The sequence below is a fragment of the Rhinoraja longicauda genome, chromosome 1, assembly GCF_053455715.1.
Source record: "Rhinoraja longicauda isolate Sanriku21f chromosome 1, sRhiLon1.1, whole genome shotgun sequence".
In the NCBI taxonomy this organism is placed as follows: domain Eukaryota; kingdom Metazoa; phylum Chordata; class Chondrichthyes; order Rajiformes; family Arhynchobatidae; genus Rhinoraja; species Rhinoraja longicauda.
Genome location: NC_135953.1, coordinates 97,267,214 through 97,293,153, shown reverse-complemented (window position 1 = coordinate 97,293,153; position 25,940 = coordinate 97,267,214). Strand labels below are relative to the sequence as shown.

Sequence of the window (25,940 nt, the reverse complement as noted above, 5' to 3'; positions counted from 1 at the left end):
CTCCCTACATACGAGGGGCACTTTACAGAGCCCAGATTAACCTACAAATCCGCATGCCTTTGGGATGTGGGAGAAAACCGGATCACCCGGAGAAAACCCACATGGCCACGGGGAGAATGTACAAACTCCTCATAGACAACACCCAATGTTAGGATCGAACCCGGATCTCTGCCGCTGTGCCACTGTGGAATTAAGTCAAGGTCTCATCTGGTTATAGAGACAACAAGTCGTTAGGCCTTTCAGCCCAACTTGTCCATGTTGACTAAAATGCCCTCCTGAGCTGGTCCCTTTAGCCATGTCTCTCTAACCTTATATTTCAATCCCTATCTTCCTTCTTTATCATATTTCACAATTTGCACCTTTTTGTGTTCTCCACTTATCACCTCCAGCCTTGGTCACAATCTCCATCCATTTCTCCCCCACCCATCTCATCTGCCAATCAACCGCTCATCATTTGAATCCACCCATCAGCAGCCAGATCTTGCCCCATTCCTTTCCCTTGCCTCTTTTTATCGGCTTTCCCCATTGACCCCATCAGTCTACAAGAAGGGCACTAACCCAAACATTTAAAGAGAAGATTTACAAGGATTTACAAGATTGCCAAGACTCGAGGGCAAGGCCGAGCAGGTTCTGACTTTATTCCTTGGGGCGCAGGAGATAAGGAGTGATCTTTTGGAGGTGTTCAAAATCAAGAGAAGAATAGATTGGGTAGATGCACAGAGTATCTTGCCCAGGGTAGGGGAATCGAGAACAGAAGGGCATAGGTTTAAGGTGAGGGGGGAAAGAGTTAATAGGAACCTGAGGGGCAACGTTTTTACACAAAGGACAGTGGGTGTACGGAACGAGCTGCCAGAGGAAGTCGTTGAGGCAGGTACTATCACAACGTTTAAAAAAAACATTTGGGCAGATACATGGATAGGACAGGTTTATAGGGATGTGGGCCAAAACTATATGGGCCCACTATGTCTGTGCTGATCATGATACCAGTTTAGTTTATTGTTACGTGTCCCGAGGTACCGTGAAAAGCTTTTGTTGCGTGCTAACCAGTTAGCAGAAAGATTATACGTGATTACAATCAAGCCATTCACAGTGTACAGATACAGGTTAAAGGGAATAACGTTTAGTGCAAGATAAAGTCTAGTAAAGTCCGATTAAAGATAGTCTGAGAGTCTCCAATGAGGTAGATGGTAGCTCAGGACCGTTCTCTAGTCGTTGATGGAATGGTTCAGTTGGCTGATAACAGCTGGAAAGAAACTGTCCCTGAATCTGTAGGTGTGTGTTTTCACACTTCTGTACCTCTTGCCTCTGACAAGTGGGTGATGGGTATATGGAATGAGCTGCCAGAGGAGGTTAGTTGAGCCAGATACTATGGTGGCATTTAAAAGAAATTTGATCAGGTACATGGGTAGGAAAGGTTTGAGGGAAATGGGCCAAACATGGGCAGGAGGGACTTGTGTAGATGGGGCATCTTGTCGCCGTGGGCAAGTTGGGCAAAATAACCTATTTCCATGCTGTGTGACTATGGCTTTTTCCTGTGGCAACCCATTCCATATGCCCACAACTCCCCGTGTGAAAAAACTTGCCCCGTAGATCACCTTTAAGTCTTTGCCCACACATCTTAAACTGATAAAGGAAACTAGAAAAAACAGAGTGGTAAAGAAATTAATGAACAGAAGATTGGTTGGCAAGAGGTGTAGCTGGAATAATAATCTGAAATCTGCTAAGAAGTTGTTTTATCTCTGAATTATCTCAGATCAACCTGAAACATTAACTGTTTCTCTCCACAGATGCTGCTGGACAAGTTAAGTTCTTCCATTTCAGATTTTCAGTAGCTGCATCATTTTTAAAGTATAAATATTGGTGAATGAAATGTCCTGTTAGAAGCTTTGGTGGACACTGGATCAAAAGCAATATTGTGGAAAGGAATTGTTCAAATAACTGATGTTGAAATTTTAGTTTATTTAGTTTAATTAAAACATGTGGAAACAGGCTCTTCGGCCCACCGAGTCCACGCTGACCAACAATCACACATGCTATGTTCTATGTTAGACCACTTTCGCATCCTATGCACTCGGGGCAATTTACCAAAGCCAATTAACCTACAAACTTGCTTGTCTTTGTAATGTGAGAGGAAACTGAAACACAGGGAGAAAACCCACGTGGTCACAGGGAGAACGTGCAAACTCCGTACAGACAGCACCTGTAGACTGGATCGAACTGAGGTCTCTGGCACAGTGAGGCAGCAACTCTACCGCTGCACATCTGTGCCGCCCCGCACACAGGACTTGAAATGAAAGCAAGGGAATAACTGCACCTCATATTCCGCTTGGGAAGCTCACCACCCAGTGGTATGAACATTGAATTCTCCAATTTTGAATAATTCCCCCGAAACCCTCCCTCTTTCCCTTGCTCCCTCCAAACACATGCAAATATATTTCTCCAACCACCATCCATCAGCCAGTCACCCTGCCCCTTTCCTGTCCTTCCCACACTCATCTGCCATCCCCAAGTCCCACATTTCACCTTTGTCCCCCCACCCCCTCTATCCCCTTCCTTCCTCTCCCACCCACATTCCTCCCTCTGGCTTTACATTTCACTCCTCCTCTTCTCTCCTTATCTGACACCCTTTTGTCTCCTTTTCACCTCTAGCCTTTGTCACTTACTCCACTCGTGTTCCAATTGAACCCCCCATCCCCTCCCGTATCCACCTCTGTTTTCCACCTTGGTCCCATTATCTCTCTAACCCTTTATTACATTCAGTATTTTCAACACTACCTGTCCATTCCCTCCACAGATGCTGTCGGACCTGCTGAGTTCCTCCAGCACTTTGTCATTTGTTCAAGCGAATTAAAGTAATTGAAATGATTATTCTGAGAACCAAAAAAGGTGTATTGGACCAAGTTACAGCCAAGTGTTAACACTTCATAATTCCATAGAGAAATCTTAACTCTGCAATGAAAACCTTTGGTTCTGGCAATTGCTCAAGACTCAGAGGGGAAAATTCTGATCTGATGAGAAGGCAAGAAGCAAGCTATTTTTGAGAATTGGCAGAGAATGTGCATAGTCTGTTCTATGCCACTGCACAAGCAAAATTACCACCGGGAATTTTTGCATTATTTGCCATTTAAGGCAACTTGTGTTTTACGTTTGATTGATGCATTTTTTAATTAACATTCCTGTTTATTTAATACCGAGATCTGATTAATGTACTGTATTTTTGAAATAACGCATTCAAATTTACGCTGGTTTGAATGAATATGTTAATTTAATAAATACGTGTTCTTCAATTACGCACAGCTTTTCAGGAATGCAACACCCGCGTAAAACACAAGCTGCCTGTATTTTTAAAAACTGGCTGACAATGTTTGAAACAGATAAAACATTGTGTAAAAGCCCCAAACAAGGCCGAAGTATGATAACAAACAATAAAAAAGACTAATTTTCAAACCTTTACGTTTCAGTAACTAAATTAAAGGTATTTAAAGCAACAGAGAATACGGATTACACCTGCTCTTTGTTTAGTTTAGTTTAGTTTAGTTTAGTTTAGTTTATTTTCACGTGTACCGAGGTACAGTGAGAAGCTTACCGTGGCGTGCTGTCCAGTCAGCAGAAAGACTATATCTGATTACAATCAAACCATCCACAGTGCACATTAGGATTAAGGAAATAACGTTTAGTGCAAGATAAAGCGCAGTAAAGCCCAATTAAAGAAAGTCCAAGGGTCTCCAATGAGATAAATGGGAGGTCAGAACTGCTCTCTAGTTGGTGGTAGGATGGTTCAGTTGCCTGATAATGGCCGAGGAATCCTATCGCCAACAATAGAGTGTTATTGTTGAAACAAAGAAGGGTCCTGACCCAAAACATCACTTATCCATGTTATCCAGAGATGCAGCCTGACCTGCTCAGTTACTCTAGCACTTTGTGTCTTTTCATGTTGTTTATGTCCATCCAAAAGATCTGGCCAAGTTATAGAGTCATAGAATCATACAGCATGGAAACAGATCCTTCCGCACAACTCGTCCATGCCAAAAATAATGCCCCATCTAACCTAGTCTTATTTGCCCATGTTTGGCCCATATTTTGCCTCTCTCATATTAAACCAATGTCCTCTGGCTCTTGATTTCCCTATACTGGGTAAATTGGATGCCATGCTTGTGTAAAGAATAGCACTACGTCACCCTTGCTATAAAGTGCTATAATGATCATTGTTAGCAGAGCTAATTGATGTGAATACCTGAGCGGATCAATAAAGGCACTTTAGCTGAACATCAGACTGTGGAATAAATTAAAGGTATACAAGAAGCTCACACTGACTCCTTCAAGCATAAAATCTTGATGTATAAATCAAATGGACTTTAGTTCATAATGGAGAGATTTTTAAAGTTCATTTTCTGAAAAACGTCCTGATGAAGAGCTGCAGACACGGGCAAATGACACAAGATGCTTGTTTAGCTCTTTGTGTCAAATCTATGTCCAAGAGAGCACACCAATGCCTCTTCTTTCTTAAAGGTTTAGCATGACTCCAACAACCTACACCAACCTCTACAGATGCGCCGTAGAAAGCATTTTATCGGATTGCATCTCAGCATGGTTTGGGAACAGCTCCATCCAAGATCGCAAGAAATTGCAGAGTTGTGGATGCAGCCCAGACCATTACGCAAAACATCCTCCCTTCCATTGATTTCATCTACAGCACGCTGCCTCGGCAAGGCCCCCAGCTTAATCAAGGACAAGTTTCACCCCGGTCACTCCTTCCTCTCCCCTCTCCCATCAGGCAAGTGGTACAAAAGTTTGAAAATGCAAGCCTCCAGATTCAGGGACAGTTTCTTCCCAGCTGTTAGCAGGCATCCTCTCACCAGCTAGAAAGCGGTCCTGACCTCCCATCTACCTCGTTGTGCACCTTCGAACTATGTTTAATCGAACTTTACTGGACTTTATTTTGCACTAAATGGTATACCCTTTATCCTGTATCTATACACTGTGGACAGCTTGATTGTAATCATGTATAGTGTTTTTCGCTGACTGGGTAGCAACAAAACAAGCTTTTCACTTAATCTTGGTACGCGTGACAATTGTAAACTAGATTAAACTAAAAGTTTTATTATTGCCATGTGTCATGTGAACATGTACAGTGCAAACCACCTATTACATGCCCGGTTCTGTCCTCCCGCCTCCTCTTTTCCAGCTACCTTCCCCTCCCCCCCCCCCTCCCCCCCGCAGCCGCAGAGGAATCGGGACTGTATGCTAGTTTGTGGTAGGACCATTAATAAGTCTGATAACAGAGGGGAAGAGTCTGGTAGTTAGTGCGTGCTTTCAGGTTTAGTAGCATGGAGTCATGCAGCACAAAAACAGGTCCTTCAGACCAACTTGCCGTGCCAACTAAAATGTTCCATCTACACTTGTTCCACATGCCCAAATTTGGTCCAAAAGAATACAATTCTCCTATCTTTTCCCCTCAAGATATTATGCAGCATATGAGGGAAAAATGAAAAGAAAGATATTCGGATAGGGATACAAGGAACCTTTGATGCTGGTTTACAAAAAGAGACACAAGGTGCTGGAGTAACTCAGCGGGTCACGCAGCATCTCTGGAGAACATGGACAGGTGACGATTCAGGTCGGGACCCTTCTTCAGACTGATTGTGGGGGGTGGGGTGGGGGGGAGGGCTTGTGATATCTGATAGGGTTATCTGAACAGAAGAATACTGTATGGAATTATGAGTACAAACTAAGAGAACCAAACATTAACAGCATGGATATATTTCATCTTATACTCAAACAATGTGCAGATTGTTCAGAAATTGGAACATTGCACGAACTAACAAATGGATTTAGATTAGATGACACTCGGTAGAATTGCCACTAGTGTGTAGGGAGCAAATGAGAAAGTGGGATAACACAGAACTAGGGTGAACGGGTAATGAATGGTTGGTGTGGACTCGGTGGTCTGCAGGCCTTGTTTCCATTCTATATCTCTAAACTAAACTCTGGAATGTTGGAGGTTGAGGAGAGATTAGCGGCACAGTGTCACAGCTAGTAGAGCTGCTGCCTCACAGAGCCAGGGACCTGGGTGCTGTCTGTGTGCAGTTTGCACATTCTGCCTGTAACCACGTGGGTTTCCTCCATGTGCTTAAGTTTCCTCCCACATCATACAGACGTGCAAGTTTGTAGGTTAAATGGCCTCTGTAAAATTGCCCCCTAGTGTGTCGGGAGCAGATGAGAAAGTGGGATAACACAGAGCTAGTGTGAACAGGTACATAGAGACACATGGAACTGCAGATGCTGTAATCTTGAATTTTTAAAAAGTGCTGGAATAACTCAACGGGTCAGGCAGCATCTCTGTAGGGCATGGGCAGGTGATGTTCTGAGGCGTGATCCTGCTTTAAACTATTTAATTTACGGAGTGTGAAGGGGTGACCGATAGACTCAATGGGCTAAAGGGCCTATTTCCAAACTGTGTCTCTCAACTAAACTCCGAAACGTTGGAGGTTGAGAGGAGATTTGATAGAAGTATATAAAATTATGAGTGGGAGGGGGAAATTTAATGGAGATGTGAGGGGCATTTTTTTTTACACAGAGGATGTTGGGGCCCAAGAATGCATTGCATTCTTGTGCAATGGTGGAGGTAGAGGCAAATACAATAGTGGTGTTTAAGAAGCTTTTAGATCGGCACGTGGAAGTATAGGGAACGGAGAGATATGGGTCTCATGCAGGCAGATGAGAACAGTTCATTTAGGCATCATGTTCAGCACAAACATTGTGGGCCGAAGGGCCCATTGCTGTACTGTACTGTTTCTATGTTTTATTTTCTGAACTAAACGGATGCTGCTTCTTCCAGAAACTAGTCCGGATACGAATGTATTTCAAGAAACATTAAGGATAGGAATGTGTTTCAACAACCCATCAAAAATCTGGATAAACTTACATTTCTGTCACCAATTTAATGTGCACTGTTGAAAACTTGTTATTTAATAGTTAACCAAACAGATAAGGTAGCTGTTTCTATTTCTTCAAGATTAACTCCCACCATTACAGGGTCAGCTCAAGCCGCAAAGGTCCCTCAGCACCAAAGCAACCTTTTTAATGTTACAAAAGGCTGGAGTAACTCACCAGGACAGTCAGCATTTCTGGAGAGAAAGAATGGGTGATATTTCGACCCGAAATGTCACCCATTCCTTCTCTCCAGAGATGCTGCCTGTCCCACTGAGTTACTGTAATCCAGCATCTTGTATCTATCTTTGATTTAACCAGCATCTACAGTTCTTCCCGACAGTTTTTAATGTCACCGTCTCTACCACGGCACGGTGGCACAGCGGTAGAGTTGCTGCCTCACGGCGCCAGAGACCCAGGTTCGGTCCTGACTATGGGTGCTGTCCTTGCGACCACATGGGTTGGCTCTGAGTGCTTTGGTTTCCTTCCACATTCCAAAGATGTGCGGGTTTGTAGGTTAAGTGGCTTCGTTAAAAATATTGTAAATTGTCCTTTGTTCATAAATTACCCCAGGAGCAGAATTAGGCCATTCGACCCATCAAGTCTACACCACCATACAATCATGGCTGATCTATATTTCCCTCTCAACCCCATTCTCCTGCCTTCTCCCCATAACCCCTGACATCCTTACTAATCAAGAATCTGCCAATATCTGCCTTAAAAATACCCATTGACTTGGCCTTCACAACCGTCTGTGACAATGAATTCCATAGATTCACCACCCTCTGACTAAAGAAATTCCTCCTCATGTCCTTTCTAAAGGTATGTTCTTTTATTCTGAGGCTATGGCCTCTGGTCCTAGACTCTCCTACTGGTGGAAACACCTCTTCTCATCCACTCTATCTAGCTTCTAACGAGGGAGCAAACAATATCATACCATAGGCTGCCATGTCCTTTACGGGAGTGTGATACGAATGACATTGGGAGAGAAGCAGGGGAGAGGGAGACAAGGTGTGCATTCATCTGCCTGGATTGTTGGCGAGGGCACATCCACCACTCCCTCACCGTCACCCCACTGCACTCTACCTCTGGAGTACTGCTGCCCTGAAATTAGAACACAGGGAATGTTAACTACCCCGGTCTCACCCCAATCACTCCCTCTTCTCCCCTCTCCCATCAGGCGGAAGATACAGAAATGTGAAGTTGGAGGTTTTTTGGCCCTTTGTAAATTGCCCCGAGAGTGTAGGTGGGATAACATAGTCTCGTGTGAATGGGTGAGTGATGGTCGGTGTAGTCCCAGTGGGCCAAAGGACCTCTGTCTGTGCTTTATCTCAAAGGGAGAATGTACAAATTCCGTACAGACAGCACCCGTAGTCAGGATCAAACCCGGCTCTACCACTGTGCCACTCTGCTGCCACGATTGTATCTGCTTCCAAAACCACCCTTGGCAGCACTTTCCAGGCACCCTTCGCCCTTCTGTGCAAAAACTTTCCACCCTGGTGCAAATGGTTTTCATTGTCCATCCTATCTATGTCCTCATCACTTTATATACTTCGATCAAGTCACCCCTCGATCTCCAGCACTCCAGAGAAAACAATCCAAGCCCATCCAACCTCTCCTTACACCTTCCTGACCTCCCATCTTCCCCATCGGAAACCTTTGAACTATCATTAATCAGAGAGTGGTGAAGGTGTGGAATTCTCTGCCTCAGAAGGCAGTGGAGGCCAGTTCGTTGGATGCTTTCAAGAGAGAGCTGGATAGAGCTCTTAAGGATAGCGGAGTGAGGGGGTATGGGGGGAAGGCAGGAACGGGGTACTGATTGAGAGTGATCAGCCATGATTGCATTGAATGGCGGTGCTGGCTCGAAGGGCTGAATGGCCTACTCCTGCACCTATTGTCTATTGTCTATTGACTTTATTGGACTTAATCTTGCACTAAACAGTCTACTCTTTATCCTGTATCTGTACACTGTGGATGGCTTGATTGTAAACATGCTGACTGGTTAGCATGCAACAAAAAAGCTTTTCACTGTAATTGTTACAGATTCCAATAATACACTAAACTAAAGTAAACTAATACCCCATAATCCAGGCAGCATTCTGGTAAATCTCTTCTGAACCCTCTCCAAAGCCTCCACATTCTTCCTGTAGTGGGTCACCAGAACGCACCCAATAATCCAAATCCAGCCTAAATGAAGTCTTATAGAGTTGCACCATGATGTTCTGACTCTTATATTCATTGCCCTGAAAGTATCCCTATGTCTCGGAGTATAAAATGTTTGACAATGTTCTCTTGACATCCCAAAGCACGTTATAAGTTGCTCAAAGGCTAAAAGGAATTGACAATTTCAGTGCAACAAGATTGTTTCAGAGAATCAGTAATCAAGATGGCAGCATGAATAAAGCCAGTTATTGATTGCTGGTGTTCAACTTCTGATGGGATATGTAAACATTTGCTGCTGAATGCTAACAGACCCTGGGACTTTCTTTTTATTGATCTGAACCAGCAGATTTCACCGGCCTATAAGCAGAATGTAATATGTCAGATCTCAAAGGTGGAAGCTGGGTAACTGATCACGAGCAACCACAAACATCTTTGTTAATGCCAGATATAACTCTATGCCACACTGCAAATTGAAAAGAGCACAACCGAGATGTGTTGAATTCTGATTGTCAGATCTTTCTAAGGTCAACATAAAATCTGCCAAGGATTGAAAAATTATTTGTCAACAGCAGCGAAGTAGCGTTTCATGGACAAAATTATGAGAGGCATAAGGAGGGGGGAGAGTGGGAAGACCAAAGTCAAGTAACATCTTTTTGTCGGTTAATTGTTTAGTTTAGTGTACTTTAGTTTAGAGATACAGTGTAGAAACAGGCCCTTCGGCCCACCGAGTCCGCGCCGACCAGCGATCCTCACACATTACACTATCCTACACACTAGGGGCAATTTACAATTTTACCAAACCAATTAATCTACAAACCTGTATGTCTTTGGAGTGTGAGAGGAAACTGGAGTATCAGGAGAAAACCGAGTGGGTCGAAGGGCCTTTTTCCACGGTGTATCTCTGAAATAAATTAAACTAAAACTATCTTAAACATTAATTGGGAGTAGGTAGGATTCCAGGGTTATGGTCGCCCCGATAACAGGAAGAATGTGGATACTTTGGAAAGGGTGCAAAGGAGGTTTACCAGAATGCTGAAACAAAGAACTGCAGATGCTGGTTAATGCACAACAGGACACTTTTGACTTTAGACTGGAGTGGGAGATGCTTTACGTTCTCGTCGCCCACCCTGGGTAGTTCTACGGAACTGGCAACATTTGCAGCAAAGCATCAACTACAGTACTCTGAAGCACCAATTGCCAATTTTGATTGGTGTAGATGACATAGGAAAGAAGAAGAGGACTTTAGACTTTAACGATACAGTGTGGAAACAGGCCCTTCGGCACACCGAGCCTGCGCCAACCAGCGATCACCCCATACACCAGCACTAATCTTACACACTAGGGACAATTTACAATTTACAGAAGCCAATTAACTTACAAACCTGTACGTCTTTGGAATGTAGGAGGAAACCGGAGCACCCGGAGAAACCCACCCAGTCACAGGGACAGTCACCGCCGCCAATGATACTGTGTGGCACCAGGGCCTGATCTTGAAGCTCCTCCACACCATCCCTGACCGTCATTTAGTGAGGTTCCTTGCCAACATCCTTGCCAACCGCAGTTTTGTACTCAAGACCAGCGACGGACAATCTAGCCGACTGCGATGCCTAAGAAACGGAGTTCCCCCAAGGCTCGGTACTGGCCCCCATGCTCTTCAATCTCTATATCAGTGATCTGCCACGCATGACCTCGCGCCAGTATGGATACGCAGATGACTTGGCCCTACTGCACTCGGACAGGAGTTGGTCAAATGTGGAGGATGTGCTCTCGGCGGATATGGAACATGTCGCTGGCTACCTTAAGACCTGGAGACTAAAACTGAGTGTGACAAAAACCAACACTACGGCCTTTCATCTGAACAACAAGGAAGCTCAACGCCAGCCAACCGTCACCCTCAATGGGTCACCCCTACCCTACAACCCATTTCCTACATACCTCGGGGTGAAACTAGATCGGCAGCTGACCTACAAGCAACACCTTGAAGCTCTCCGTGCTAAAGTCTCAGCACGGAACAACCTCCTGCGTTGCTTGGCCGGATCGTCATGGGGCGCTAGGACATCTACTCTCCGAACCAGTGCTCTTGCACTCGTGTACAGCGCCGCTGAGTACGCCGCCCCAGCATGGTGCCGCAGCGCTCATACCAGCAAGCTAGACGCCACCCTCAACGACACCCTGCGGATCATCACTGGCTGCCTACGCCCTACTTCGAGGTATCGCAGGTATCGCACCCGCCAAGCTTCGCAGAGAGTTCTTCACTCATAGGCTGGTGTGCAAGGCACCATCGGACACCAAACATCCTTTGCACCACCTCGCCCAGGATTCACAGCAACTGGGACCTCAACGCCTGTCATCTCGTCACCCTTTCTCCTGTCACGCAGCGACCCTCTGTGGCTCCGGTTTCAACATACTAGGAGCATGGAGAACCAGCTGAGAACAGACATCACGATCTCCTCAATTTCACTGTCGCACCGAACACCACAGCCCCACCCGGCTCGGACATGCCCCGCAAAGAGTGGGTTGCCCTGAACCGGCTCCGCACAGGGGTCGGCCGGTTCAACGCCAACATGCATCGTTGGGGGTTGCGTTCATCAGCAGCCTGCGTGTGTGGAGCAAACCAGCAAACAGCGCAGCACGTCATTTTCGACTGCACTGTCCTCCGTTCCCCTGATGGAGGGGAGACCTCTCGGCCCTCGACAACAGCACATTGCACTGGCCAAAGCGCCTGGAGGGCGTTACATTACTTCTGCTGCCTCAAACGCAAGAAGAGGGAGAATGTACAGACAGCCCCATAACCAGGATCGAACCTGGGTCTCTGGCACTGTAAGGCAGCAATTTTACCGCTGCGCCACCGTGCCGCACTTACATGCAGGAATAACTCAGCAAATCAGGCAGTTTCTCCGGAGAACATGGATAGGTGACGTTTATGAAGAAGGGTCGCGAGCCGAAACATCACCTATCCATAGTTCTCCGGAGAAGCTACTAAGTTGTTCCGGCATATTGTGCTCTTTTGTTTACCAGAATGCTGCATGGATTAGATGGTATTAGCTACAGGGACAGGTTGGACAGACTTGGATTGTTTTTCCTGGAACACCAAAGGTTGCAGGAAGATCTGACAGAAGTTTATAAAATTATGAGAGGCATAGATCGGGTAGAAAGTCAAGTCCTTTCTCTAAGAGTGGAAATGGCAAAAACTAATAGGCATAGCTTTAAGGTGCGAGGGGCAAATATCAAAGGAGATGTGCAGGGTAAGTCACAGAGAGTGCATGGAATGTGCTGCCAGTATTGGTGGTGGTGGAAGCAGATATGTTAAGGGGCATTTACCAGGCTTTTCGATGGTTTAGTTTAGTTTAATTTAGTTTATTGTCAAGTGTACCGAGGTACAGTGAAAAGCTTTCCTCCACAGATGCTGCCTGACCCGCACAGTTCCTCCAGCAGTTTGTTTTTTGATGAATATCTTCCATTACTTTTTTTAATGATCCCACACAAGTCTCCCATTCACTTAAATATATATAAAACCATTCTTTCTGAATTACATTTAGCGAAACACAAATCGTTCAGAGAGTACAGACGGCATGGTGGCGCCGCGGTAGAGTTCCTGCCTTGCAGCGCTTGCAGCACTGGAGACCCGGGTTCGATCCCGAGTGCGGGTGCTGTCTGTACGGAGTTTGTACTTTCTCCCTGTGACCTGCGTAGGTTTTCTCTCAGAACTTTGGATTTCTCACACACTCCAAAGACATATAGGTTTGTAGGTTAATTGGCTTGGTATAAGTGTAAATTGTCTCTAGTGTGTGTAGGGGAGTGTTAATGTGTGGGGATCGCTGGTCGGTGCAGACTCGGTGAGCCGAAGGGCCCGTTTCCGCACTGTATCTCTAAACTAAACTAAACTAAAGTATTACCCAGTCCATTAAAATAAGTTCAGAGTAAGTAACCAGTTCATTAAAAATAGCATGATTAACTAATTAATTGATAACACGGGACAATTAATTAATCTATTATGAAAAGGACAAAGTAATTATTTTTTTAAAAGACACAGAGTGCTGGTGTAACTCAGCGGGTCAGGCAGCATGTATGCTGAACATGGATAGGTGACGTTTCGGGTTGGGACCCTTCTTCAGGCTGATTTAAGGGAAAGAAAGTTAGAAGAGAGGAGCGACAGGACAAAGCGTGGCACTCCCTATAATCATTATTACCTGCCATGCTTTGTCCTGCCCCTCCTCTCTTCGTCCTCTCTTCGTCCTTCCTTCCCTCCCCCCCCTCCCTCCCTCCTGCCACAGTCAATCTGAAGAACAGGAACAGGCGCTTCGACCCAACACCCTCTGTGTAAAAAAACTTGTTCTGCACATCTCCTTTAAACTTTGCCCCTCTCACCTTGAATGCCTTCTGCTCTTTGACATTTCCATACATCTAAAGATTTTGATTGTCTATGACTTTCGGAATTTTATAAACTTCTATCAGGTCTACCTTCAGCCTCCTGAGCTCCAGTTCAGTTCAAAGTTCAAAGTTCAAAAACACTTTATTTGTCCCCGTGGGGCAATTTACAAAGGCACGTAAACTATTGGGGGAGGGGGGTTAGCAGTGTGAGCAGCAGGACAGGGGTGGTTGGGAGTTGAGGAGCTGAACAGCCTTGGGGACAAAGGTTGCCCTTCTCCTCTGTGTCCTACAGCCTGGGCAGCGAAGCCGCCGTCCTGAGGGGAGCCACTCAAACGTAGAGAACAGGACCTGTGAGGGGTCCTGTAATATCCTGCCAGCTGCCCTAAGCATCTGCTGGTCACATTGGGTGGAGAGGGCTCTGACAGGGAGTCCAATAATTTTGGAACAGACTTTGGCTGTGCTCTGCAGGCGGTTTCTGTTCTGAAGGCTGATGGAGTGGAACCAGCAGGTGAAGGAGAACGTGAAGACGCTCTCAATGAAGGAGTAGTAAAACGTTATGAGGATGTCCTTGCTGACCCCAAAGGAATTGAGCTTCCTCAGGAGATACTGCCGCTGCTGGCATTTCCTGAGGATACCCTCTGTGTTGGAGGCAAATTTCAGCAGGTTGTCGAAGATACTTGCATTGTATTGTATTCCTTGTATTCCTCAACAATCTCCACAGGCCTCCCGTGGATAGTGGTGATGACTGCCACAGCCAGTTCCCTCTGCATGTTGGAGAAGGTCACTACCATCTCCTTGGTCTTGTTTGCATTTAGTTCAAGACAGGAGTTGTCGCATCACTCCACAAACTCATGAAGAGCTGAGCTGTGGTGCTGTGAGGGGCCTGAGAGCAGAGATAGGAGAACTGTGTCATCAGCGTACTTGACCAGATGACAGCTTGGCTGGGTGGACCTACAGTCATCAGTGTACAGAATAAAGAGCGTGGGTGAGAGGACACAGCTCTGCGGGGAGCCAGTTGATGTGTGTAGGAGGTTGGAGAAGGTGTTATTGACTCTCTGTGACCTGTTGAGGAGAGTGTCCTTTATCCACAGGATTAGTCGGTCATCTAGGTGGAAACGGGTGGTGAGTTTCTCTGCAAGAATGTGTGGCTGCAGGGTGTTGAACGCAGAGGAGAGGTCTGCAAATAGGGGCCTGGCTGTAGTGTTGGGGAGTTCCAGATGTTTATGTATGGTGTCTATAATGAATGCTTTTGCGTCGTCAACCCCTCTACCCGCACAGTATGCAAACTGGAGTGGGTCCATCTGTGAGTCTGCTGCCTTAATGATTTGGTTTTTGATGACCCTTCATCACAAGAGAGGTGAGAGCCACAGGCCTGAGGTCATTCAGGACCTTGATGGTGTCCTTTTTGGTCTGGGAATAACTGTGGAGTGTTTCCACAGCTGGGAGACTATGCCGCTGGCCATGGTGCTCTGGAACAGGAGCTGGAACACGCCCCCTAGCTGCTCAGCACAGCACCTCAGGGTACAGCCACTGATGTTGTCTGGCCCAGGTGCTGAGTTCGCTTTGGTCTTTTTGAGGGCTCTTACCACATCCTCTGTGTTAATTGTGAGGGCAGAGTCTCCAGGTTTGAGTGCGGAGATGGTTGCATCTAGCTGGGTGCTGTTGTCTGTCTCTAATCTGGTGTAGAAGGAATTGAGGTCATCAGGTAGTGATGCTGGGCTGCTGCCTGCAACCTGAATAAGCTTGCGAGTGGTAAAAGCCGTATTCACAGCTGCCATGTTTTTGAGACCCTGCCAAGCTGAGCGGAGGTTCCCTCGCGTGATTGTTTGCTCCACTTTGCTCCAGGCCAGTGAATGTTTGCTCCACACCAGTGAAAAGAATCCAAAATTATCCTTAGCTAATTTGCTGTAATTCATTCAGGCAGCATTCTGTGAGAGCTCTTTCGCGCACTCTCCAAGGCCTCCACGTCCTTCCCGTAATGGGGTGACCAGAACGCACGCAATACTCCAAATGAGGCCAAACCAAAGATTTACAAAGCTGCGACGCGGAAAGGCCAAAGACTTATAAAGCTGCAACATGAATTCCCGACTGTTATACTCAACGCCCCGACATTGGCAAGCATACCATCCCGTTCCTGCTGTCTATATTGGAGAGCATGGAATGTCCAGGAACCTTACCTTTCGTTAAAAAAATAAACCTCATCCTGCTCTTGTTGAATGCGGCAGATGGAATAATCCTTACCTCATAATCGCCGGGGCCAGGGGTGAATAAATTGTCCTCTTTAAAGCGGGGTTGTTTGGACACCATTAAAGCCATTTTGGGCTTGGACTTCAGCAGAGGCTTGTATGCACCAGGTCCTGAGAAACAAAAGTACAAAGAAAGAAAATGTTAATGCTCAACGGTAGCCAGTGGAATTATATTTCTTGTACTTGGAAGAAGAGAGACATACTTCTCTTTGACATTCCTTCTCTTGGGACCCAGTATCAACCTGATTTTCCCAGTCTACCAACACAATGGAAATCACTCATGACCACTGTAACATTGTTTAGTTTTTTTTAGTTCGTTTTTTTGAGAGAGTCTAGGACCAGAGATCTCAGAATAAAATTATGTACCTTTAGAAAGGCGATGAGGAGGAATTTCTTTACCAGAGGGTGGTGAATCTGTGGAATTCATTGCCACAGACGGCAGTTGAGGCCATTATTGGATATTTTTAAAGTGGAGATTGATAGATTCTTGATTAGTAAAGGGTCAGCGGTGAAGGGGAGAAGGCAGGAGAATGGGGTTGAGAGGGAAAGATAGATCAGCCATGATTGAATGGTGGAGTAGACGATGGGCCAAATGGCCTAATTCTGCTCTTATGACATGAACTTATGAACATTTATGTGGCACCTTACTCATCTTTCTAAGGACATCCCAAATAACATCACAGCCAGTGAAGTGTTTATGATGAGTATTCCCTGTGGTAATGCAGCAAACTCCACTGCCATTCTGGACACAGCCAGTTCTTACAAACAGCCACATGAAAATGGACAGATATTAGACAATAGACAATAGACAATAAACAATAGATGCAGGAGTAGGCCATTCGGCCCTTCGCACCAGCGCCGCCATTCTCTGTGATCATGGCTGATCATCCACAATCAGAACCCCATTCCTGCCTTCTCCCCATACTCCCTCCACTATCTTTAAAAGCTCTATCTAACTCTCTCTTGAAAGCATCCAGAGAATTGGCCTCCACTGCCTTCTGAGGCAGAGAATCTTAGAAACGTTTATTGAATGTAGGACATAAAACAGTACAACAGTACAATGCAGAAACAGGCCCTTTGCCCCACAATGTTCATGCCAAACATGATCCCAAGTTAAACTAATGCAGCCCTGGAGTCAAAGAGTCGTACAGCATAGAAACAGGCCCTATGGCCCAACTCGCCCATGCCAAGCACGATGTCTCATTGGCCCACATTTAGCCCATATCCCTCGAAACCTTTCCTATCCATGTACCTGGCCGAGTGTCTTTCAAATGTTGTTATAGTACTGTTATAGTACGCGGCGGCACAGTGGCACCACGGTAGAGTTGCTGCCTTACAGCGCCAGAGACCCGGGTTCGATCCTGACTACGGGTGCTGTCTGTACGGAGTATATATGTTCTTCCCGTGATCTGCGTCGGTTTTCTTCAGGAGCTTCGGTTTCCTTCCACACTCCAAAGACGTGCAGGTTTGTAGGTAACTTGGTTTTGGTAGTGTGTGTAGGATAGTATTAGTGTGCGGGGATCACTGGTCGATATGGACTTGGTGGGCCGAAGGGCCTATTTCCGAGCTGTATCTCCAAACTAAAACTGAAACTAAACTGAAAGCCAAGTAAGTGGCTGGTACTTTCTTTCTCAAAGGGGGTTTCAAATATTTTTAAGGAAGTGGCAGATAGTTTCTTGACAAGCAAGGGGGTTGAAGGATTATTGGGGTTAGCAAGAATGCGAGAGTTGAAGTTTCAATCAGAGCCACTGTGATCTTATTAGGAACATAGAATATAGAACAGTCCAAAGCTCTATAGAGCTACAACAAGACAATTATACTCAATGCCCCAGCTGATAAAAGCTAGCGTACCACACAGAGCACAGGAGCATTTGAAGAAATGGAAAGGAGATGAGGAGGAATTTCTTCAGCCAGAGGGTGGTGCATCTGAGGAATTTATTGCCACAGATGGCTGCCGCCGAGTCAATGGATATTTCTAAGGCGGAGATTGACAGATTCTTAATTAGTATGGGTGTCAGGGGTTATGGAAAGGAGGCAGGAGAATGGGGTTGAGATGGAAAGATAGATCAGCCATGATTGAATGGCAGAGTAAACCTGATGAACTAAATGACCTAATTCTGCTCCTTTAACTTATGACCTTATGAACTGCAGATGCTGGTTTACACCACAGTTAGATACAAAATAACGGAGTAACTTAGCATGTCAGAGAGCATCTCTGGAGAAAAGGAACAGGTGACGTTCGAGGTCTGAAGAAGGATTCCGACCCAAAACATCACCTTTTCTTCAGAGGTGCTGCCTGACCCGCTCAGTTTCACCAGCAATTTGTACCTATCTTCCAACTACATACAATTAATTTGTATGGCTTGATGGACCAACTCCTGATTCATGCGGTTGTGAAGTGAAAGCATCATTGCTGCATTTACTCATGTTCATAAGTTCTTGGAGCAGAATTAGGCATTTCAGCCCATCAAGTCTACTCCATCATTCAATCATGCCTGATCTAGCTTTCCCTCTCTACCCCATTTACCTGCCTTCTCCCAATAACCCCTGATACCTGTACTAATCAAGAACGTATCAATCTCTGCCTTAAAAATATTAATTGAACTGGCCCCCACAGCCGTCTGTGGCAGACAATTCCACAGATTTACCACCCTCTGACTAAAGAAATTTCTCCACATCTCCTTTCTAAAGGTACGTCCTTTTATTCTGAATCTGTAGCCTCTGTTCCTAGACTCTCCCACTAGTGGAAACATCCTCTCCACATCCACTCTATCCAAGCCTTTCACTATTCGGTAAAGTCTCAATGAGATCCCCCCTCATCCTTCTAAAACACAGAATCCATTGCTAACATCTGTCAGTTGACCCCCCCCATAGACTTCTCTTTTCTAAAGAGAGCCCCAGCCTTTGCTGGAAGATGACCTATTTGTACATTCGCCCGTGTCCACGTTGTGCTTTGGAGAGAGAGACTGGAAGCACGTCCATCACCCAACTCCCGGGGGCGCTCTGTGTTGGATGATCTTCAAACGTGTTGATGCAGAGTCCCAGCCCACGCTGCCACCATCCACTCAAGGCAGGTTCACCCTATTAGTGAGAATCACTCATAAAGGATTGTGCTTCCATTTCTATGGGGAATGCCCTGCATTTCATGTCTCCAGGCCCAAAAAAAAACAGGCGGAGGAAAGATGTTGGCTGATCTACGGGCTTGAGACTCCCTTGGAACTCTGCAAGAAGCTTCCCAGTGTCAACAATAGAGTTCTTGCAGTCATCCTTTGACTGTGCGTGCACCTGGAATGTGAGCGAGTAAAGGAGGGAACTGTAATAAAAAAAATGTTTTATACACACAGCTATAAAGATAATATCAGGCAAAAACTCACAAAGAGACTCCTGATCAAAGGTACCAACAACATTAAAACATTGCAGTACTGACAGGCATAAAACCAACTCATGAATCATTCATCGAACATGGTCACAGTAAATATTAATAACTTGAAAATCTGTGTGCTGGCTCTTAAAAAATCTTGAAGAGTAAATAGATCAATCACTTGTGAAAATTAACCCATAACACGGATATTGACATGGTAGCAACTTTGCATTTATATAGCACGTCAGCACAGTAAAATATCCCAGCGCACTTCATTAACAAGGCATTCGAGCCTGCCGAGGAAGGAGATATGAGATCAAAGGTTTGGTCAAAGGCGATTTGAAGGAAAACATCAGAGACCGCAAGAGGCTGGAATCAACACAAAACACAGATTGCTGGAGGAACTCAACGGGTCAGGCAGCATCTGTGGAGGAAATGAAAAGGTGACATTTCGGGTCAGGACCTTTCTTCATGCTGATTGTAGTGATGGGAAAAATCTGGAAAAGAGAGAAGTAATAAGTGGATACAAGTGAGAGGGATGGGGTTGATTGGGAGATGCATGGAATATACTTTAGGCTTTAGAGACACAGTGTGGAAACAGGCCTTTCAGCTAACTGAGTTAGCTTTCAGCACACTAGCACTATCCTGCACATTAGGGATAATTTACAATTTGTACCGAAACCAATAAACCTACATCCTTGGAGTGTGGAGGAAACCAGAGCATCCGGACAAAAACCCATGTGGTCACAGGGAGAACGTACAAACTCCACACATACAGTACCCGTAGCTAAGATCGAACCCATGTTACTGGCACTGTTAAGCAGCAACTCTACCACTGCGCTATGTGCCACCGAAAACATCAAACATGAGAGAGTAGAAAACATAGTAGAAAGCCTGCAGGAGTAGAGAGAACAATAGAGGGATTAGCTGTAGGGTTGGTTAGATTTGCATTGTTTTCTCTGGAATGCCGGAGGTTGAGAGGAGATCTGATAGAAATATACATAAAATGATGAGACATTGATAAGATAGACAGACTGAGTTATTTTCCCAGAATGGAAATGTCAATGCAGTAGAGAGCATAGGTTTAAGGTGAGAGGGGCGAAGTGTTTTGGAGATGCACGAGAAAAGTGTTTTGCACAGAGGATGGGTGGGTGCCTGGAATGTGCTGCCAGGGATGGTGGTGAAGGCAGATACGAAAGTGGCAGGGAAGAGGTTTTTAGATGAGCACATGGACATGTAGGGAATGGAGGGATATGGATCGCAAGCAGGCAGAGGAAGAGCAAAGTTGAATAGGAACCTGAGGGGCAACTTTTCATTGAGAGACTGGTATGTATATGGAATGAGCTGTCAGAGGAGGTAATTGATGTAGGCACTACAACAGTATTTAAAAGGTACAAAGATAGGAAAGATTTAGAGCGATATGGGCCAAATGCTGGTAGGCTGACTAGCTGAGATGGGGCATCTTGGTCAGCATGGGATGAGTTGGGCTGAAGGGCCTGTTTCTGTCTCGGTACTTTATGACTCTATGGCTCTATTACAATTACGTCTATAGTAGTGCAAGATTGTGGAACTAGCTGTCAGAGGAGGTAGTTGAGGCAGGTAATTTAGTTTAGTTGAGTTTAGAGATACAGTGCAGAAACAGGCCCTTTTGCCCACTGAGTTCGTGCCGACCAGTAATCCCCATAAACTAACACTATTCTACACACACAAGGGACAATTTGCATTCACACCAAGCCAACTCTACCACTGCGCTCTATGCCACTCTGATGGAGAAGCATTTTTTCCTCATCTCTATCTCAGATGGATGACCCACTACAGATGGATCCTGTTATGAGTTCCCAAGTTACAGATACCACTACATATGATCGAGCTCCCATAATATTCCCATAACAAGGCACCACAGTGGTACAGTGGGTAGAGCTGCTGCTTAATAACTCAAGATACCCGGGTTTGATCCTGATCTCAGCTACTGTCTGTATGGAGTTTGCATGTTTGCCCTGTGACTATGTGTGTTTCCTCCAGATGCATCAGTTTCCTCCCACATCCCAAAGACCTGCAGGTTTTTAACTTAATTGTCCCCTGCATAATTGCCATTAATGTCCAGAGAAAGTGGAATAACATGGAACTAGTGTTCAGGGTTATTGATGGTCAGTGTGGTCTCGGTGGGCTGAAGGGCCTGTTTCCATTCTGTATCACTAAACAAAACTAAAGTATTAGAAAATTAAATAGACCAACATGCATACAAACATACATAGAGAAATGCACAGAAACAGGCCCTTCAGCCCAACTTGTCCATGCTGACCACGATCATGCACTACTATGGACTTGTTTTTTTCAAATAACGATAGTCATAGAGTTATAAAGTAACACAACACAGAAACAGGCCCTTGTAGCCCAACTCGTCCATGCCAACCAAGATGTCCCATCTAAGTAACCCACATTTGGCCCACATCTCCATGAAGCTTTCCTATCCAAGTACTGTCCAAGTGTCTTTTAAATTCTGTTATAGTATCTGCCTCAACTCTGGCACCTCATTTCATATAGCCACCACTGTATATTGGAGTTCTTGAAAGATGTAAATTTGGAAAGGTTCTGTTGGTAAGGAATGATTGGTAAGGTCCTTGCAAGGAGTGACATAGAATCAGGAGATGTAGAATCAGTATGGATAGAAATGAGGAATTGTGAGGGTAAAAAGATCCTTATGGGAGTTAGACAATAGACAATAGGTGCAGGAGTAGGCCATTCGGCCCTTCGAGTCAGCACCACCTTCAATGTGATCATGGCTGATCATTCTCAATCAGTACCCCTTCCCTGCCTTCTACCCATACCCCCTGACTCCGCTATCCTTAAGAGCTCTATCTAGTTCTCTCCTGATTGCATTCAGAGAATTGGCCTCCACTGCCTTCTGAGGCAGTGAATTCCACAGATTTACAACTCTCTGACTGAAAAAGTTTTTCCTCATCTCCCTTCTAAATGGCCTACCCCTTATTCTTAAATTGTGGCCCCTGGTTCTGGACTCCCCCAACATTGGGAACATGTTTCCTGCCTCTAACGTGTCCAACCCCTTAATAATCTTATATGTTTCGATAAGATCCCCTCTCATCCTTCTAAATTCCAGTGTATATAAGCCTAGTCGCTCCAGTCTTTCAATGACGAGTATTAGTCTTGAAGCCTATCCCTGTGCTGGATTTTAGAAACTGGTATTATACTTGTATATTTCACCCCTTTTAAACACAGCACGTTCCATATCCTTCCATTCCCTGCATATTCATGTGCCTATCTAAAAGCCTTAACATTTTATAGACTTCTATCAGGTCTCCCCTCAGCCTCTAATGTTCCGGAGAAAACAATCCAAGTTTGTCCAAACTTTCCTCAGAGCTAATAACTTCTAATCCAGGCAGCAGGGTTGAGGGGATTACTTGGACTCAATAGGCAAAATATTATCCAATACATTGCATATAAACTCTATGACTACTATTCTATAAAACCTGGTGGGCACTTGGGTGTGTGAACCACAGGAATTTAAAATGCTCAACAGGAACTCCGATCGTGAGGGGCAAGATGATGGTGAATGTATGGAATAAGCTGCCAAAGGAGGTAGTTGAGACAGATGCTATAACAGCATTTAACCAACACTTGGACAGGTACATGGAGAGGAAAGTTTTAGAAAGAACAAGTGGACCCGTTGGGCCCAGACCTCCCTGCATTGGTGCAGCACCCTCCTTCCACCTTCTCCCCCTCCCCCCACCTTCCTCTCCCTCCTTCCCCCCCTCCTCCTTCTCCCCCCTCCTCCTCCTCCCCCCTCCTCTTCCCCTCCTCCTCCCCCCCTCCTCCTCCCCCCCCCCTCCTCCTCCCCCCCCCTCCTCCTCCCCCCCCTCCTCCTCCCCCCCCCTCCTCCCCCCCCCCCCCCCTCCTCCTCCCCCCCCTTCTTCCTCCCCCCCCCCCCTCCTCCTCCTCCCCATCATCTTGCTTCCATCATCCTCCATAACAAACTCCTTCGAGACTGCAGCCTGGTCCGTTTGGGTCGGACATTAATGGGATAATTAACTGCTGGTGTTACCGATTATCTCAGACTATCTAACGAGTCTGCCAAATGTCAATTAATATGTCAGGGCAGATGGAGCGTGCCATTGGAGATAGGTTACGGGCAATTTCACAGCTATAGCCCAGATGTCACATTTACCTGAGTGATTCAATGGTCTGGAGTCAGCTCCAGCAACTACACTTATGTACAAAAATAACACTGAGCCGTGTGAAGAATAATGAATGGCCTCATAAATTCATAAGTTCTCGGAACAGAATTAGGCCATTCAGCCCACTAAGTCTACTCCACCATTCAATCATGGCTGATCTATCTTTCCCTCTCAACTCTATTCTCCTGTCTTGTCACCATAACCCCTGACACCCTTACAACCCACTGACAAAAGATATTCCTCCTCATTTCCTTTTTAAAGGTACCTGCTTTTACTCAGAGGTTTTGGCCTCTGGACCTAGACTCTAAACGGCCATCAACAGCTTGCATTTATGTACCTTCTTTTACATTACTCAATACGCTTTACTACCAATTAAATGTTAGAACATTGAAGGCAAAATTTTGCAGTGTGGTCTCACAGTGTGGCAGCACAGCGTTGCAGTGGGATGTCTCTATGCAGTTTGTACAATCTCCCTGTAACTGCGGAGGTTTTCTGCGGGTACTCCGATTTCCTCCTGCTTTCCAATATAGCAGTCTGGCCACTTTTATCATGTTTGATCATAATTGATGTACTAGAACATGAAACAGTATAGAGAGACACAAAGTGCTGGAGTAAGTCAGCGAACTCTGGAGAAAAAGGATGGGTGACGTTTCTTCTGAAGAAGGGTCCCTACCCTTGAGATGCTGCCTTACCCGTTAAGTTACTCCAGCACTTTGTGTCTATCTTGAGTCTACTGTCCCGACCTGAAACGTCACCCACCCTATAAACCAGCATCTGCAGTTCACAGAAACAAATGATGCTTTATTATCACATGTGCAAAGTGTAAACACACAGAGAAATTATTTTCTTACAAACAGTCCAGTAGAGTATTGCCATACCCAAGAACATCCCTGATTAGCAGTTGTACTGAGCCCGCATGCAAGAGTTTTATTCACAAAATGCTGGAGTAACTCAGCAGGTCAGGCAGCATCTCGGGAGAGAAGGAATGGGTGACGTTTCGGGTCGAGACCCTTCTTCAGACTGATGTCGGGGGTGGGACAAAGGAAGGATATAGGTGGAGACAGGAAGATAGAGGGAGATCTGGGAAGGAGGAGGGGAAGGGAGGGACAGAGGAGCTATCTGAAGTTGGAGAAGTCAACGTTCATACCACCGGGCCGCAAACTGCCCAGGCGAAATATGAGGTGCTGCTCCTCCAATTTCCGGCGGGCCTCACTATGGCACTGGAGGAGGCCCATGACAGAGAGGTCAGACTGGGAATGGGAGGGGGAGTTGAAGTGCTGGGCCACCGGGAGATCAGTGGCGTTAATGCGGACCGAGCGCAGGTGTTCAGCGAAGCGATCGCCGAGCCTGCGCTTGGTTTCGCCGATATAGATGAGTTGACATCTAGAGCAGTGGATGCAATAGATGAGGTTGGAGGAGGTGCAGGTGAACCTCTGTCTCACCTGGAAAGAATGTTTGGGTCCTTTGATGGAGTTGAGGGGGGAGGTAAAGGGACAGGTGTTGCATCTCGTGCGGTTGCAAGGGAAAGTGCCCGGGGTTAGGGTGGTTTGGGTAGGAAGGGACGAGTGGACCAGGGAGTTGCGGAGGGAACGGTCTCTGCGGAATGCAGAGAGGGGAGGGGATGGGAAGATATGGCCAGTGGTGGGGTCCTGTTGTAGGTGACGGAAATGTTGGTGGATGATATGTTGGATCCGCTGGCTGGTGGGGTGGAAGGTGAGAACGAGGGGGATCCTGTCCTTGTTGCGAGTGGGGGGATGGGGAGCAAGAGCGGAGCTGCGGGATGTAGAAGAGACCCTAGTGAGAGCCTCATCTATAATGGAGGAGGGGAAGCCCCGTTTTCTGAAAAACGAGGACATCTCGGAAGCCCTAGTCTGAAACACCTCATCCCGGGCACAGATGCGGCGTAGACGGAGGAATTGGGAGTAGGGGATAGACTTTTTGCAGGGGACCGGGTGGGAAGAAGTGTAGTCCAGATAGCTGTGCGAGTCGGTGGGCTTGTAATAAATGTCCGTTGGTATGAACGTTGACTTCTCCAACTTCAGATAGCTCCTCTGTCCCTCCCTTCCCCTCCTCCTTCCCAGATCTCCCTCTATCTTCCTGTCTCCACCTATATCCTTCCTTTGTCCCACCCCCGACATCAGTCTGAAGAAGGGTCTCGACCCGAAACGTCACCCATTCCTTCTCTCCCGAGATGCTGCCTGACCTGCTGAGTTACTCCAGCATTTTGTGAATAAATCGATTTGTACCAGCATCTGCAGTTATTTTCTTATACCGCATGCAAGAGTCGCATGTTTGGTGCCATTTTCCAAATCCAGTTCACACTCCAGTTGGTATGAGCGGTGCACGATTCAGGCAAACCCCAGGCTGCTGCAGGCCTCCAGCCATCGTTTTCCTTGGTCGACCAGCAACCGATGTCCCTCTCCTCGCCCGTCCAAGTTTAAAAGAGATGCGCTGGGCAAGATTTTTTAAACAGAAAGAGGTGGGTGCCAGGAACAGTAGTGGAGGCATTTAACAGTAGTGCCACATATGATAGTGGCATTTAAGAGGCTGTCTGATAGGCACATGGATATGCAGGAAATAGTAGGGTGTGGATCACGTGCACGCAAAGAAGATTTGTTTAGTTTGGCATCATGTTCGGCACAGTCATTGGGGGTGGAAGAGCCAGTTCCTGTGCTG

General features: G+C 46.0%; 1 protein-coding gene across 1 annotated transcript in view; it reads right to left on the bottom strand.

The window, feature by feature from the left end:
- The window catches only part of stpg2 (sperm-tail PG-rich repeat containing 2), a 279,995-nt gene that overhangs the window by 82,252 nt on the left and 171,803 nt on the right, over positions 1 to 25,940 (bottom strand). The window contains exon 12 of the mRNA XM_078411518.1: positions 15,706 to 15,821. Coding sequence (XP_078267644.1) covers positions 15,706 to 15,821 — 116 coding nt within the window. The remainder of the gene's footprint in view (positions 1 to 15,705; positions 15,822 to 25,940) is intronic.